The 18372-nt window shown below is 41.1% G+C and overlaps 1 protein-coding gene across 1 annotated transcript in view; it reads right to left on the reverse strand.

Moving 5' to 3' along the window:
* The window catches only part of KIFAP3 (kinesin associated protein 3), a 70767-nt gene continuing 52395 nt past the window's right edge, over window positions 1-18372 (reverse strand). The window contains exon 20 of the mRNA XM_009559858.2: window positions 1-441. Within this exon, the coding sequence (XP_009558153.2) occupies window positions 333-441 (109 nt within the window). The 3' untranslated portion in view covers window positions 1-332. The remainder of the gene's footprint in view (window positions 442-18372) is intronic.

The raw sequence follows: 18372 nt of genomic DNA on the forward strand, positions 1-18372 counted from the left end.
CAGGTTTTTATATTTAATAGAAATTAAATTAGTAGCTTAATATACACAATTTGACACTTTCCAGTCCAGTAGCTTTCCAATTTGATTTCAAGTCACAGAGCAAATACTGTACAAAAATAATGACAAAGAGCAACCAAAGAGTAAACACTGTCACTACAACACTGGACCCAGAAAGGCTAGGTTCATCTGAAGCTACACTTGCCAAAGGATACATAACAATGGACCCACTGTGGTACAATCATGCATTACCAAGGGACAGATCTACTGCGAGCCGCTCACGCTTTTTCCTCCAGGGCAGGTGGTAGCATCCTGGGCTGCAGAGCGCACATTTTTCATCGTGCTCCATAGCTGTAATAGTAAGGTTCATCCGGGCGGTATCCGTACGCAGTTGCTGGGCGGCCAGGAACCCCCGGTGCTTGACCAAACCCATCTACTCCGATGCTACAAAAAAGAGAGAGAAACTGCAGGTTTTTGTACAGGAGGGAAGGCGCACTAGTGCTGGTGTCTCCAGCTCTTCCTGCCAAGGAGATAATTTTGTGAGGCAACTCTGCAATCCATGTTCCTCTTCTAGCCAGAACTGCTCCATCTCCTCTTCCACTGGTTGGAAAAGAAACACTCCAGAGAAACCAACACAATTCCTGTTGAGGAAAGGCTTTCAGGTCAAACAGAAATCCCCAAAGAGACAGAATTCTTCTCTCCTAACCTTTTACAGATTTACTGGCAAAGAACTTCACTTGTGTGACTCAATTTCTCTATCTATACATTAACATGTCCTCAGAAAAGGCTTCGAGCATGCTTCTTGCAAAGGCCATCAGAAACCCTGCCCTACACAGCATATCTGCATAATCTAATTTCCTTCCTTCAAGACGTTTGTGTCTTGAAGCCCCTGGGAAAATATCAGCTAGAAATGAGAAAGTGAGAATATCTGGCACAGCCACGTAGTTCAGCAAAGGACAGTGTTGCTGGTGGGATACAAGATTGACAGCCAAATGGCAGAAAGAATTCATCATATACTGAAAAGCTATGTACTAATGAGAAAGAATAATTCATTTTTTTCACATAAAACAGCATCTTTTACACCTAAAAAGTTTCACAGCAATGAATTAAGATACTAAAGTACAAGAATTGCATAGGGAAAAGTGGCACATATTTCATGCTCAACAATAACTCCCATGCAGGAGGTAGAGGAAAAATGAGCGTTGCCAAAGACACTGGGTTACTGCCTATTCATAGTTATGTCACTTAACTTCCACTTCAGTAGAAGGACAAATGGAAAAGGATTCTGATTTATTGTCTGACTAAAGATGCATTGAAAGGAGTTGAACTCCCCCTCTGAAGACTGTCAAAACACAAAGAACCAAAGTGCTTTTGGAGTGGAGAAAAGCTGAACCTCATTACTGACAATTACACATATGGAACATGGGTTATGCAACAGCCAACACTGGGAAAGAATGACCCATCTAGAAAATGTACAATAGATGGGCTCCAGGCCCTGGCACAGCAAAAACCTGGCACCGCTGAATTGGGTGGACTGAAAGGGCTCAGCTCAAGTGGCAGGGGGCCATGGCCGTCACTCTGTCCTTGCAAAGATACTTTCCCTGGATTGTGCCTTTGTGAGGTTCTAGAAAAGGATCCTTGATGCTGGCTTTCTCAGGACAATAGTTCACTTATGGAATATTCTGATAACTAGGTGAAGATGGATGGTCCAAGGCTGAGATCTGTCCTCTAAGAGTCAACAAGCCAAATTGCAGAGAAAATAATTCTGTTTCACCTGAATATATCTTGAGAAATGCAACACCTTGGAAGTGCTTTTCTGTTTCCATGTCTGCCTGTCTGTACTTGAATTGGCAATGCCCCTGTCCCGCAACTCATACACAGAGCCATTGGTCTGACCAGTCCCATCAGCATGGCAAAGAGAAGCAGAGTAGCAGTATAGCCTGTAGTGGCGCAGCGCTACGTGAACACACACCTCTGGCTCCACACCTTCGATGGCCATCCAGTCCTTCCTGTATACACTCGAAAGTCATATTACTCTTTTCCAAGCCCATTATGAAATGTGCTGGTGACCTCTGAGGCACCTTCTCCAGGTCCCTCTTTTGTATCTGGCAAACAAAAGCTTTCTCATTAGCAGGCTTGAAGCTTTAAAAGACTCCTGAAAGAAGGAATTAAGGAAAATCCCTGTTACTTTGTCTGTATCTAACTCTCATCTCCACAAACACCAAACCCTTAGTCAGAGGATGCTCCCTGTTTCTACCACCGTTACTGGCTTGCACTACACAAAGGGATTAGACAGAGAGGCCTCACGTGGCTTGCCTTTAGGTATCGCTTGCTGAATACTGGCCATAAAGCTCTTCCAAACAAGCCAACAAAGACCTAGCATGAAGCTGACCAATTTGTTCAGCAGTTGAAGAAACAAGCAAGTCGAAGAACTACCATAAACAATGCCAATTAGAAGAGTTCTTTCAGTACTGTTAGTACTAGAAGTTAATAACATACTAAAAGAAGACATAGTGGAGTTTAGAAGTGCAGAGTCCAGTTTCGTTGTGCTACTACAAGTTCACAGTTGCCAGTGACACCACACACATAACACTACAGAGAAGCAGGACCCTTAAGGGCTACCTTTAAACTCATTGATTCCATTGGGTTTTTTTCCAAAGATCCTTAAAGCATCTATGGTTTATTTATAATTAAAAGATATTTTAACAAAACCACTTTTCTGGGTTTACCTTTCAATGTTTTTTTTCTTGGACTATAACGACATTAGCTGTGGCTAAGTTGTTTTTATTACTCATATGGTAGAATAGGGGCTCTTTGCATTTCTACTAACTCCTGAAAAATTCATTCTGGAAAGATGGTGTAGGTGAGGGAGTGGGCTGCGAGTGCTGTATGCAGGGAGGCTGCTGACTGCGAGCCAAGCTCACAGGGGCCATGCCTTGGCTGAGAGGGCAGAGACAGCCACGGCCATTCTCAGGTTCCCTGTGGCAGAGAGGAACACAGCAAAGGCAGCAACCCGAGAAACAGGTCCCGAGGCAGGATTTTCTTCTTAAATGTAAACGTGTCTTCTCTTGATGCTGCAGTTTCAAGAACTTCTTTTGGTCACTCCCTTACGTACTAAAATAACGCTGGGGGTGAGGGAGGTGCAATAACGACGCTGAGCCAGGAGGTGGCAATGGGTCTCCATCACTGCAGGCAGAGCTGTCCCACTGCTTCCAGTTCAGTAATCCTTATTCAAAGAATACTTTTAAATGTATTTAAATTGATAACAAGAGCAGAGAAAATATGGTTTCAATCACATTCTCAGCAAATCAGTTTAATATATTTTTTATAAATGTGTAAGTAATTAGGTGAAGATCCCTAGAGTTTAAACTTTGAGGAGTATCAGTTATTTCCAAATGGTTTAGACATATGTTAGTGTCCTGAAGAAAACTGGAAGAGATGGATCAGCTGATAACTGCTTTGGACAGTTAAAAAAAAAGTAAAAAGGAACAGAAAAATCACATTAAAACACCTTGATCAAATCACCACTCTTTCCTATCTAAATATTTCTCTTAAGTAAATGAAGGCTTGTCCGTGTTTAAAATAAAAGTTGGCTTCAGTTTTATGTTGGTGCTCTTGAAACATACCCGCCTTGCCTACTTGATTGTTTGCGCTGGCAACCCTAGCAAAAAACTTGTCCTCTTCCTTGAAGGAAAGGCCACTGAACACAGGAGGGGAAGGGCAACAAATCAGCAAACACGTGTCTGGAGACTGAAGTCTGGCTTACTCATGAGGCTGGCAGGCCAAAGGCAAAGACTCTGCAAGCATAACCTACAGAGGTGGAGACAGGGGTTTAAAACCTACGTCCTGATGAATCCTTGCCACTTCGGCCAAGAACAGCAGAAGGGTAGAGCCAGGAAAGATGGTAGCTTTTCGGCTGTAAACATCGGTTGGGTAATAAGTGATTTGTGGCCATGTGTTCTTAGATTTATACCAGCAACCAACTTCAAAACTTGCTCCTAGGAAAAACGTGTTGTTTGCCTTATTTACACAACATGTACAGGGAAACTCAGTACTCAGCAAGGTATCAGCCTACCTTCCCAAAGTTAGACGCCAACAATTATTCCATCAAGTCAACAATACTCACCCCGAATTGGTATTTTTCCTCCCGTTAGTCAGCCCTGTTCAACTCCGCACGTAGCAGGAGCACGTGCAGGACCTGGAGTTGTACAGTGGATACAGGTCACACAGCATCACAACGAACTCCTCAGATAAACGACTGATGCTCTTGCCTTAATCTGCAAATTATTTAAGGCAGTTTTGTCTGACAAAATCACACGCATGCGCACCGAGAGGTCAGTGCTAGCTAACCACGCTGTCAAAGCACAACTGTTTTCTTGTGCAGTTTACCACCTTGCCTGGAGCTGATGGAGTTAAACAGTGAACAGCACAGCTAATTACTATGTACTGCTAACCTCAGTTGCTGGTTCATTTTGAGACCCTTTAAAATATGAACTGTGTATTTTACCCCTATGCACTCTCTTAATGATTTGTTTTTTTTTAGACTGAAATCACTTCCAGCCATCAGTTATACTCGCGGTCTGTACACATGCACTTCTCCAAGCACAAATATTTCTTTTTCCTATTGGTCTGCCAGCCCCTGTCAGAGCAAATTTCACTTTAAACTAAATGCTATGATACTTAAAACCTCTTGGATTACTCAGGCTGCTAGTGTGATCTATGACCTCCCCCAAATGACAGCTGAACTTTCCAGTTTGCTAGTACTGCTGGGGAACTGAAGAACATATGCTGAAGAGGAAAATGTTCCTGATGTGCATGAGTGAGGAGAGATTTCTTAACAGCCCTGCTTATTGATACTTACTTTGATTCATAACATCCAAATTAATATGCCCACCTAGGATCTGAGGTGCCATCACATAATTTAAAATGTAAAGACCATCTGTGTCCCCCCTTACAGCAGGAAATGCCAGGCAGCACCCCACTGCATCCACAAAATGCTTCCTTTCCTTAACTCCCCTCCTGTGCCCAGAGCCTCTGAGACCAGACAGGCTTTGTGGTAAGTCTGGAAGACTCAGCTGCTTCAGACAGGGAGCACGCTGCCAGAACCCTCTGCTGGGGGTCCTGTTCAGGTATCTTTGCTGCTCATGAGTGCATGGTACAGGGAGAGAGGCTCTTGCTCTTAAACTTAGTCTGCATTGGGGTAACTGGCAGCTGGGAGCAAACTGACCACAGAGCAGGGCTGCTTTCTGTAAGCTTTCGTGATGCGATAGACACCTGAGCCTGTCCACACTCACATTCACACTGTTACTAGTGCTGGTGCTGACACATTGCTCTGAAACGGGTACTAATTCCTCTGGCGTAAGTAGGGCCTCAAAAAAGCAAGTCCTGAGTCACTGGGGAAATTCTTCATCAAAATTATCCCCTTGAAATCCAACTGGAAATCCCCAGTGGATTTCTGAGGGAAACAAGTGAGAAACACTGCGTGGGAAACAGGCCCTGCACACTCCCAGAAGAGGCATGAAGTATAGCAAAAATTGTACCAGACTGTATTGCAAAAGGCCGTGGCTGTCCAGGCAGGCGAAGGCAGCCCAGGAAAAGTCTTCACCTTTCAGTGTGAAATATCAGTTTAGAAGCTTACACTTCAGGGCTCAAATTCCATCCTTTTCAGCCTATTAGTTTCATGGTTGGAAGCCCAGAATTAAAGCACTCTGAAATCACTGCCCACTGAAAGTGAAATCCAAACTAAACACATACCTTGCTTCCATCAGAGCCATAGTTTCAGCTGCATTTCTTTTTCATCCTAAACCTGTTCTAAAACCCTGTCAATCCTCCCTCCTTATTTTGCATCAACAAGCCTTATACCAGCTTCATCTGTGAAAGGCTCTCAGCTACTCACTGGGGATACAAGTTTTTTAATTTTATTAAAAATAAAATCTGTTTTATAAAAAAAATCCATAAATTTATAATTTCTAGGTCCTCTGACCTTGGAAAGACCAAGCAAACACTCCTCTGAACTTATCAGCAACCCTGTGAAATCCTGACAAAGGAATCAGATCCAAAGTTTTCTATATGCTCAAGTAAGCTGCTGAGTGGGTTTATTTGTAGGCCTAAGTTTGCAACCCCTGTTTACGCACATGGCACTTTTTCTTGCTGCCTCGATCTTTAAGAATCATCCTTCAGAAGCCTGACATAAGTACAGTTCATGGCACCCCATTTCCTCTGTACCGTCTCCCTTTATAGATCTTTTATTATTGTTTCTAAAAGACCACTGTCTTTGCTCTCAAAATATCCCCCACCTCAACCCAGGCAGGCACTCAGGATTTTGTGCAGTGCATCCTTGAAGTCCTAATGTTTGCCTTCTGTGAATCTACTCATGTGTGACAGTGCTGCTGATAAAATATGGTACATTTACCATCCTATGTTGCCATATAAACTCCCATGCCATAAACCCGTGTAACCTATAATGCCGTTTTGAATTCCTGTGTACAAAAGAGAAACAAGTTATGTTCAGATGAACATTCAAGGCTGTACTTTTCCCTCAGGGGGTACCTAAGCATCAGTTTCCAAGTGGCACTTCAGTTTCCAAGATAAGCACAGCATTATAACCTGTAAAACTGGGATGCAGTTTATTGTTTATAATGCTTGTCAACAAGAGACAGGGGAGTTTGCAGCAGCAAAGTCTGTGGTTTTTCTTTCCTCTCAGTGGGGTTTATTATTTGTTTGTTTTAAAGTGTTGATGAAAGCGGTTAGACTGTAGGTCTGAGACAATGACTGCAGTGCTGGGCAGTACAATCCCGTATGGGATGTGGCAGAGGCTGCAGTCCTGCTAGCCCGATTAGGAGACCAGTCGGCAAATACTGCAAGCTCCCTCTCCAGGTTTCCTCTGCACAGAGACCAGGGTATGGAAAGGCAGAGGGAGCCGGGGACAACCAGGCCTTGTCCCATTGCGCAGCGAGGATTCAGGCAAGGCATGCATCCAGGCACAGGAAATGGGAAGTGATTTTGAATTCCATACTACAAAAACAGATCTCCAACTTCTTAAATTATCTTAATGTAAGAAATATTTAGCTAGTCCTTTGCAGGTACCAGCTATCCACGACATTTGAACTAAGGCTCAAAGCCTGTAAAATCCATGGACTCTTTGGTCTTCCTGCTGGTACCTACCATCAGTTAAACACTGGATAGCATACCATTTTCATAACATCAGTCATGAAAGAGCGGAGGGCATCAGAAAGGGGCATGAAATGGGTTGCTTTTCCCCTTCCTTAGATTAAGAAGATGATCACATTTACCTCTGTATGCCAGCTACCTCTGGTTTTGCTTCACTGACCATAAATTTTCTGTCCTTCAGAGTAAGAGCACACACCATGGGTTCTGGAGAAACAGCATAAACTGAGAAGACTTAGAAGAAAAACAATGTTTCTTTATATAACGTCCTGTAACTGTAGATTCTCCCACCACCAGTAATGACGTTAAACTATAAACCACAAGTCTCTCAAATCCTGCCTCTCATGGCCCAAACTTTCTTTCTCCCCTGTCTGTGAAGCTTTTTCCCCTCCGTGCTTTCTGTCCCTCAAGCTCAGGAGGGAGGGAGGTGTTGTAGCAGGGACTATGACTTTGTACACCGCATCAAACACCAAGCCCAGCTCTACATCACCATTGAATACTAACATTCCTTGAATAGCAATACTGTATCTGCTCAGAAGACAAAGAATGTCAGGAAGAACATTTGTGATAATACTTTAGCTCCCTTGTGCATCATTGTATAGCTTTTATGGATATGATCAGGTCTCTCCTTGCATGTGATCCAGCTTTCTACAGCGCAGTTAATGACTAAGTTTCCAGTTGCTTCTGGACTTGGTGTCCAGCTATATCTCAGCACAACGCTGCTGCTTTTACCATTTAATTATAAACAAATGCAAATCTGACAGTTGTGAAGAAATGAGCACTGTGTCTTCTGTGTCAGGCTCCAGCTATGCACCAAGCGATAAGCACTCCAACATTCACTGGTGGGGGGCAGCATTTAAAGAATTATATATTTCCCAACTGAATAGCAAGAAAGCACTGAACTAAACACAAATAACCTTGCTTAGCCAAATTCAGTGAGAGCCTTGCTGGAAAGGAGTAGAGCTTGCCATCCCAGCTCTGTGAAAGCAGCCTGGGACTTGGGCTCAGTTTCTTGTTCTGTCAGTTACCCACTGTGTGATCCCAGGCAAGTTGCTCCTTTTCTCCATGACTTCAGCTTCCCACTGGAGTATTGAAAGAAAAACCACCCCAGACGTCAAAGACAGCAAGTGACAAACTGCAGTAAGGAGAAGACTCAAATTGGAGTGACGTAAACAGAAAAGACTTTTGCTTATTCTGTAACACTCCTCAAAGATGGAAAAAAACCACTTCTGATCTGCTAGAAATGCAACAAATCCAGCATACAGATGAGGGCAAAAGAGCAACTAAAAAACTCACATTGTTTCATATGTTGATCAACAGCTGTCCTGTTTCCGCAGAGGACACCGGGGCAACTTCACCAGCATTCCCTCACCCAGGCTCACAGCTCCGTGACATGGATGAGGAGTTTCTCAGCTATTCTGTACAGGATTTGCTAAAAGGTCATTGCACAGCCAGAGCTGGAACAGAAACCAAGAGTTCTGCCTTTCCATTATAAGCCTGACAGAAACCATCTCCTGTACTTTTGGCTCAACATCTGGCCAAATCCACTGATTAGATATATTCATTTCTTAAAAATTAATTAAGAACTAAAACAAATAAAAAAACCCTGAGGAATAGGCAATAAAAAGCAAAGATGTCCATCCCTCCCCCTCTCTTTGCACAGTCCAAAGTATTTGTGTCAGCTCCATAAATTGAAGAGTACATCGCCTTAATCTTAAACTAGTACCGCATCTGGCTTGGGAAGACTCCAAGCATCTCTTTTACTGAGCTCCAGCAATGTCAGTGTTATGTTGGGTACAGCAGCTTCAGCCAACAGCCCAAGCAGAATAAGATCCTGAAGTGGGAATTTCATAGCAGTGACTGGTGTCACTGACTAGATCAGCTCAGGATCTGGTCCACGTCTTCCACAGGTTTCTGGCTAGCCTTCCCATTTCCAGATGAGACCTCTTTCTTGCTTCCTGTGCTAGAATCACTGTGAAAACGTACTCTGACATAAACAGCTGAAGTAGAAACACAAGTTTTCAGTGCCCTGCATTGAAGAGCTCATAGCTGAAGAAGTATTCCCATAAATATTTATACAAGCTCCTCAAGTGCAAGCTCTGCTACTCAGCTCTGTACTTCAATAAAAATGGGGGAAAACGTTCCCTCTTGTGCACCAATACCCAGAAAATCCATGCCAACAGGTCACCGGCTGATAGCTGTGTTGTCTCCAGGGCTCAACACCAAGAACCAGGCAACTCAGTGGAGACAATAATCCAGATGCTGGAGGAAAGGAGGGAGGGAAAGTAAAAAAATCTGTCCTGCTTTGACTTACAGCTGCAGCCAATAAAAGCTTTCAAAGTCTTTTCTGAAAGTTAACATTACTAGGGGATTTGCAGTGTTCACTAGAGCACACAGCAAATGCACTTGAAGCATTACTACTGATGAATAAACGTCAAATATATTTTACCACCATAGACAATTGTTCAGATTTCAACCACTTTTAAATATCAACACAAGGCCCTAGGAAGTCTTGTCAAAATCTATCCTAAATCAGTGATTTTAGTACAAACCAAGAAGAAAGTAAATCTCAATTGTCTTTCTTAGGGCTAACACTGGATATATGAGGGAAAAAGCCATATAAAAATACAGATGTGGAATATTTTCTTGGACATCTATATCTTGAAGAAGCATTGTTATGCAAGAAGTTCAACTTTAATTAAATGAACTGAAAATAAAATGTTTCCAGGCCAAAGGCTGCATAGGGAGTCTTGTAAAAAAAACCAAAACTTAAAAAAAGCTCAAAACCTGGAAGGCAAATAAACTCTCTAAACTATAAGAGATGTTTTTAACCATGAGATTTAGAAAAAATAATAAGGAAGTTTTCCGGGGGGGAGAGAAAAGGGTGGTTCAGTCACTAGACTTGAATGGCTGAAGCTGACAAACGCAGATTCTGAAAATCAAATTTTAGAATAAAACCAATTTTAACTATTTGGCAGAGAAATTAATTTGATATGTTACATTAATTTTTATACTAGAGACTTGTTCACAGCACATGTTCAGTTCAGATAATAACCATAAGAAACATCCCATGGATATACAGGACTTTTTAAAACTGCTCGTTGTAGGTTTAATTTTGAATCCTACGAGCATGCTTATACATAGCATACAAAACACCCTTCGCTTTATTACAGTTTTAAATCTTTCTCCCAGGTCTGTCCTTGCAACCAACTTGTCTTGATAAAATAGGTCACTTAAAAAAAGGAAAGCTCAATAAAATGAATTACAAAACCAACAAGATTAAACTGATTGTGCTGTTTTTGTACAGTGCAGCTGAATTCTGCAAATATGCTGTTGGCTGTGGTTTGGCATTTAACAGCATGTGATCAGTGAGAAGGAGGAAATTTTATTCTCATTAACTGTTGCAGATTTACTGCAGTGAAAAAGGGCTATGTAACCTGAGAAGTGACAGAATGGAAAGATCAAAGCAGCAGTCTGGAAACTAAATAAACCTTCTGGCTACTTCCTGCAAGGAAAATTCACTCTGGCAATGTAAAACAGAGTCCAGTTAAAAACTACTCTCAGTTTTATGAGCTGTCACAGCAGCTTGAGTGGTTTGGACCAGTCAAGTTTAGAACATTATATTTCCTTGTTTTTGTCTCCGATACTTCTGTAAGCAGTTTTATAGTTTCTTTTTATTTTCTTTCTTTTTTTTTTTTTTAAGGAGAAAAATAGAATTCTTTTCTTTTGGTTGAAATCGAGAAGGTCACAGCTAAACTCATTAAAAACAAGCAGGTCTTCATTTGCACATTCCATTCCCGTTTACTATGTTTCAATATTTTACTTTGAGATTTATAAGCAATGTACATTTGCTTTAATAACTCTTCCGCATTCTGTTCACTTATTGTTTAATATAAGTGCAAATCAGTTTACAGAGCCCAGATGGCTTGTAACCAGGGAGCCAGTCTTTTCCTAGTAGCACATCTGGAAGGACTAAGAGCAGCAGACAGAACGTGGGAATTAATTAATGTTACATTCTAGAAGAGAAAGACACAGGTTTGGGAGATTTTTTGCTAAGGCATTCCAAAGGACTTGAGCTAACTTCCACAGCATTTCAGTATTCTTTTAAAATTCTTAATAGCACCCAAACCACGTTGGTTAAATGAAGCCAACTGCAGGTGGAATATAGTAAAATAAAAAGCAACTAAAAAAAAAATAAAAGAAGTGACTGCAAGCGAAAGAGACTCAAGTATCCTATATTCCAGAAGAGCTTAAGTGCATTAAAACTTCAGTGCTAACTCTCTTCCCAAAAGGCATCTGCAACGTGCTGAAAAAAAATATTCCCAAGCAAGCTATTTCATCTCTTAGCATACTAGTGTGATTGTTCAGAGCAATTAAACAGCACTAACAACAAATGACACAAGTGCAACATGATCCTGCGTGATTATGGACCACACACCTTGGAGAGGTGGTGTGGTCCGGTCACTGGGGCACTGTGAGAACACCGCTCCACACCAGGTTCTGGCACCTGACTTTGGATGAGTAACTTCTCCTCTCCCGTATCTGGTTCCCTGCCCGTCTTGACTCTCAGCTCCTTAGGGCAGGGACTGTGTGTCGCACTGCTGTGTACTGGCGGATACAAGGAGAGCTGCTTGGAAGTTTCTCCTGACACAGTCTAAGAAGAAAATAATAACAAATAAGCATCCAAGCACACTAAAAAGTTGCTGTATAAAGAATACTGCTTATGAAGAATATTGTCCTTATGCAGATATTCCCAAACTACAGGCAGTACTGGGCCCCAACCCATTCATGGTGCAGTATGCACAGATCTCCAAACCCTGGGAAAATCTCACTGATTAATACGGGTCATAGGGAAAAATCTCACCCTTGAATAACCAGACTCTTGGTCTTCAAAAAGCCACATAATAACAGCATAGTTTGGTCAAATACACAGTTGTGACATCTAAACTGGATTATACTATCATCAGGTTGCAATATTTAATTCCTATAAACATGGCTTTGAGAAGACAGTATAAAAAGAAAACTAATGAAGTGACAGCTAGCAGGGAATATGACCACTCATTAAAAAAAACAGGGAAAGGAAAGAGATAACTCTAGATTAGTAGTGGTGCAGAAACAAATTATTAGAAACTAGATATAAAGAAATTCAAGCTTGCATTCAAAAGCTTTTAGCAATGAAGTGTTTGTGTTCTGGAAGCATCACTCCCACATGTCTGTACTGAAGGAAAACAACTATGCAGTGAATTCTGATTTAAGCCATGACCCAGGATCTGAAGAAACGAAGTCTTTTAAAAAACTTGTCTCAGACAGCGATCAAAACCCTCCAAAAGGCAGCAGTTCCTCCCTCCTTATTACTGCCTTCTATATGCAAGACCTTAAGCCCAAGCATACGTACCACCTGAACAAGCTCTGACGAGTAAAAAGAAACTCACCTGCCTGTTTCACATGAAGAGTTAGTAAAAGCTGGATGGGCCAAAGGAGAGGTGCGCTTATCTCCATTATGTCAAGCCACACAGAGCCACATCACAAATTTAGCTAAATCCTCCTGGTCATATTCAGTTTAACTTCTTTAAAACTAAACATGCAGGCAGTCAGGACAACAAAGTATGATTAAAAAAAGATACGACTCTGCTACCACTAACAACATTTTTGTGGGATTAAAAAAACAAAACAAACCAAGACACCCCTTACTTGCCTCCAGAAACTTCATTGGTTCTGGGCTTCTCTGCAAGGCCTTTTCAAATTTGTTTCAGTGAGATTTACAATTTGCTAATACTGATGTGTGATAAACTAATAAAACCTGCCTACGAGGTTATAGGCCCAATTTACTCATAAAACCTAATTCAATTCTCTTGGGAAATGCAAATTAAATAGTGTCCAAATGGCAGAAGCTGACTACAACTCTGCTGACCTACTGCAAAAGCAAAAACATTTTTTTGTTGTTTTCGTTTTTTAGATAAACTTAAAGGATAGAAATGAAAAGGTAATGCACAGATCTGTAAGAAATACCACTATGGTAAAACGTTTGAAAGTGGAATCACGTTGTAATAATAATTTACACTCTAATAGCTTTTCCTTTGATCAACTAAATGATTTTATACTTATGACAGGACAGCACTGCTGCCTCTATTCAAATGATGAGGAAAGAGAGATGTCGTTACTTTCAATCCTACTGTAGCACAGTCCCGACATCAGAACACATTTTTTATCTAAGCTCACCCTCCCAGGAACCATGAAAGCAAGTTTCTTCTGCAAGTGATGGCTGCAAAGGGTTTCCTGAGGCAACTCACTTTTACTGTCTACTAATGTATTAGTTTTTCACCTTCAGAGACATCCTGCAAGATTGCCCTTAGTTGCTGAAAGGCCAGGAAGGGAAGGTTCAAACTCACAAATAAACCATCCACATTACTGAAAACACAACCTGGATGAGAAATAGTCCAAAGCAGAGTCCCCAGCCCCTCCAGTCTTTTCTTTAGGAAGAAGGTTCTTTATATCAGCAATACATCCTGTAGGGTTTAGAGACTAAAGAGATGAAATACTCATTTCAGTGCTTGAGAGGTACAACATATGACGGCTTTGAGCAAATCAAATTGAAGATGATGATCCATATGGAGGATAGCTATAAATGTTGATATAGGATATAAGTTACAGGTACAACCATTTAAAAACATTTTTATGAACAATTGCAAAGTGTGGATTTGCCAGCATCCGATGCAGTTCCTGTACCTGCTGTCAACAGGAGGTGGTCAGCTGCAACACTTGACTGGGAGTTCGCACCACACTGCAGGAGCCCACAGGAATGGAAGGCTACAGACCTAGGTCTTTCCCCGATGAAAATAAACATCTAATTTTCATCACGGCACCCAAACTAAAAAGCCTGTGGCTACAACGATTCTTGCCATTCAGTGCGGACTTTTAGCACATGCAGAAATCACACATAGGTAGCTTAGCTGGAGATAAGTTAAGTCACAGTTAACAGCCTCCCCTGTGCTCCCACCAAGAACTACATGGACCTACAGTCGTGTTTTAAGTTACTGAAGCCTGTACCATCACAGTTTCCATCAATTTGAGACACAGTAGCTTGGTTATGCATGCCTAGACTCGCCAACAACAGCCACAGCTTCACTGAGGTCAATGTTGAGCAGCCTGCAAGGTCTTGGCTCCAGATAATTCACTCTCAAAATATCAGAAGGATCTGCCACAGTAAAGAGAAGAAATATAGCTACGGCTTTAGGCTGTAAATCCAGGCGAGAGGAAAGATGTTCCACCAAGGACAGAGACAGGCAGTCACCCCATAAAACTGGTTCTGTTTGACATGCCAAACCTCACTGCTTCCTGCAAAGAAGCTTCGATCAGATCTCTGTTGAGTGGAGATGTGAGTGCACATGCTGCGAACAGCACACACACAGAAAGGCGTTGCCTTAGTGAAAATGAATACTGTGCAATGGTAGCTCTGCTACATTTTATAACAAGGTTAAAGGATTCTGTGCTGGCAAAACCTTCCTCGGAAAGCGAAAAAAATAGTTTTAGCTACCTCCACCATTCCTAACTGTTAATCTTTGTAAAGCTACAGACAAAGAAGATTTGTGAACTCTGATGAAGATATTAACAAAAAAATTGGCATTTGCACTTCAAGTTTATTCCACTACCTAGTTATAGCTGAGGAAGACAAAAAAGTGGTCTCTTTCTCAAAGGGTAAGAACAATGCTCACAATACATTTAGGCATCACTATTATGTTTGTGCCTTAAAAGAGTAGTTAGTTTCTAGAAGATGATTAAAATTTGATAAACGACCACAACTTCTTGAAGATGTCTTCAGCTGGTCTTTCTCCCTCGCAGCTCAGACACTAAGCTGTCATCACATTTGTCAAAGGTGAGGGATTTTTTGTTTGCTACAATCATAAAACTTTCACTCTATATTATATATATAAAGAGTTATCAGAACCAGGAGCCCTGAATACAGATTTTAATAACAGATGAAAATTTCAAACCTATGCCTAATGCCCATCTGCTTCTGAAAGACAGTTCAGATGATTCAAAGCTGGTAAGCTAATCACAAAAGTCTTTTCCTAACCAATGAAAAAACCTGCATACAAGCTGTCAAAACAACCTCCTCAGCCGTGTACTTTCTGCTGAATGGAAAACATACCTCATGATCTGTTTGCATTCTGCTCCAAACCTTTGAGAAACACAAGAGAAGCTGTTTATATGTTTTATCACTGCTTATGCGTACATTATACTGTTAAACAATTCTATTCATAGACATCACATAGCAGTACAACTCCACTAAGAACTTAGTTCAGAAATAAGATCTGTTATTGAAGCTGCAAAACAGAAGCTGGATTGCCAAGAACAAAGCATTTTTATTTCTAACAATGCCCTGGGTCCCTACAGGGAAGGTAGAAGTATTAATAAAATGCCAACTTTCTAGGTCTACACTTATGTGCTGCTTTTCCTTTGTTATATCCTGTACTTGTCAGCATAATTATCCTTGCTTGCTTTAGGACATGTCGAGAATAGCATGCATGCAAGCAAATCTACAAACTGAATTTAGGGCTAGGTACTTTAACAGTTCCCTTCAAAGTTCTTCTGTACTTTATGACACAGGAACTGATCATGCATGGTCACATTCTCAAGCCTGACAGAAGTCTGTACTCTAGGTTTCAATAGAAAGTCCAAGAAAACTTCATGTAATTCACAGATCTATAGGGGTTCTTACTGCTAACACTATTACTTCATGTTTCCCTCTTAAAAATTATGGGGAAACGTCTCCCTTTGTGCTAACACTGAGCGCAGGTGTGTAAATACCTTAACTTTGTAACTGTTTTACTCTTGACTTCCCTGCCTACCTAAGACCGTGCAGCAGGTCTAGGTGTATAGGCCCAGTGTCTCCTGGAACAAAGACTCCACAGGACATGATTGGGTTACAGGAAACTCAACCACTTAACCGACAGCACATCTGGATAGAGCTGCTGCTCCAGTTCCACTGAATTTTCCTGAATGTAGATGGAAGAACTGCAATGGCAAAGGTTGCCCTGGACCTCTGCTAGAGCTAGCATCCTACAGCCAAGGAAGCATACGGTTTTCACTATCAGCTCAATGAAATATAACTGGTGTAACAATCTGATACACAGCAGCTGGTGGGGGCTGAGCTCCCCTGAGTAGGTATTATTAAATATTGCTTACATGGAAAACCTTCAAGGTGATTTGAGTTTTGCAGTTCTCAAAAACCTCTCCTTATAGAGCTGTTTCTTTTGCTCTGAAAAATGAGGTTGGTGATCAGAACACACTTAAGCCCTGGCAATGCCCTGGGCACATCAACACCAGCTCAGCTTCTCAGTGACATGTGGGCATTGAAATGGTGAATCTTTCTGTCTGGCTTGTTAGGTTCTCCTGGAGGCAAGAGGAGGTCCTGACTCAATATGAGCACACTGTGAGGACAGAAAATAACTTCAGAGAAATTAAAGAGCTAACATATCCTAAGCCTCCCTCATACGTGTGCAGAAAAGAGAAGAAAGAATTAGATAATTAAAAGTTGAGTAGCAAGAAGTGAGCTCACGGCTGTCACCTAACTCCAATTTCACAGGGTGGTCCAAAATGACAGAAAAGCCTGCTTCCCAACTCAACCCACTGCTTTGAAAACAACTGTTTCTAAAATAGAATTAAAAAGCCCAATATAAAAGGCCAAGACCAGAAGAAAGAGGCAGAACAAATAGATGTATAACAAAAAAATAGGTACGACAAAGAGACCAAAAATATGCATCTACTCATTATTAGGCCATCCATCTTTGAACTCACAAATATGTTACTATTAACTGATTGCTAGTTGTCTATGCAAATCGTAAGTCAGCTTTCTCCAAAAAGAAGTTTCTGAAAGCTTTTTCAAATATTAATAATAGAAAAATGAACCATTTTTATAACAAAAATCTTCATTTATTAAAAGCTGGAACTGGTTAAAAATAAATCCTTAACATAAGGTTCTTGTTAGCTTTAAACTGTAATCATAAAAATACCCTAGAATGATGTTTTGGTATGGATGAAATGTACACTATATAACACATTAAAAGAGCCTTGACTTGCTGCTATTATTTTTAATTAGGGTCTCTAGCACGTATGGTTTTACCTTCCAACACCAATTCAAAACTGGGAAAAGGGAGGGTCTGACTCTCCAAACTCATGGGACTGGCAATTCCATGGCTCATGCCTTGGAGCACTAATGCATTTTACATTAGTTCTAAGCATCAGGAAATCCTGACTTCTGGCGCCAAGAAGTTCAAAACGATAATGACACACATCTGAAAACTAGGATTCGCCACTCGACTGCCAGTATCTATTCTATCAAACAATTCAGTCCTGCTCTGTTACAAATAGGACAGAACATTTGCAGCAGTTCATACTGTTTCCAATTAAATTGTGTGTCTGGACTGCAGATAAATCCATGGAGCAATCATGTTGAGAAAAGTCTTCCTAGAAACCAGAATTTTAATGAGAAACCTGAATATTTACAGAGGCTCTCATCAACAGGCAATTACCAAGTTCGTCGTTAGACAAACTGCAGTTTTCCTCTGCCTTCTTTCTTGAAGTGAGACTCCAAAATGCCTTGAGACATTACAAGGAAATTCTAGAAATACTTTATTTAACTAGGCGTATACCAGATGTATTTTGCTACTCATTTTAGTTGCAATACAATCAGATTAAAAAGCAGCTTACTAATGTAGCTCCCTGATACGGGACTGAAATTTGAGGTTGAGTGTTCAACTAACTTTTACCCAAGAACACTCACACTTTTTTTTTCCCCGCAGATGAAAGCTTTCTGGCCAAAGAACATCTTGACAGGGGCTACATCTAAGTTTACAGTAAGCCAAAGAGTCTGCAGGCTTGACTCTACACACCTTTCCTCCACCTCCAGGACGGCATTAAGATTGTGGGGACCACATACCCATACAATGTTCCGGGTAATACAGAAATCTGTCATCTTTGAGTTGTGTGTCTGTTTTAAGTTGGAAATGTTAAGTCACACAGTAAGACTGCAAGAGTAGAACTGACAAGGCACTTCATGATATGGTTTAACAGACATGGTGTATTGAGCCGATGGTTCGACTTGATGACCTTAAGAGGTCTTTCCCAACCTTAATCATTCTATGATTCTATATAGCTCATACTTCCCTCAGTTTCTCCATCACCTGCATGCTCTGAAACCAAGGCTGT

This window comes from Cuculus canorus, chromosome 8, assembly GCF_017976375.1.
Source record: "Cuculus canorus isolate bCucCan1 chromosome 8, bCucCan1.pri, whole genome shotgun sequence".
NCBI classification, from domain to species: Eukaryota; Metazoa; Chordata; class Aves; order Cuculiformes; family Cuculidae; genus Cuculus; species Cuculus canorus.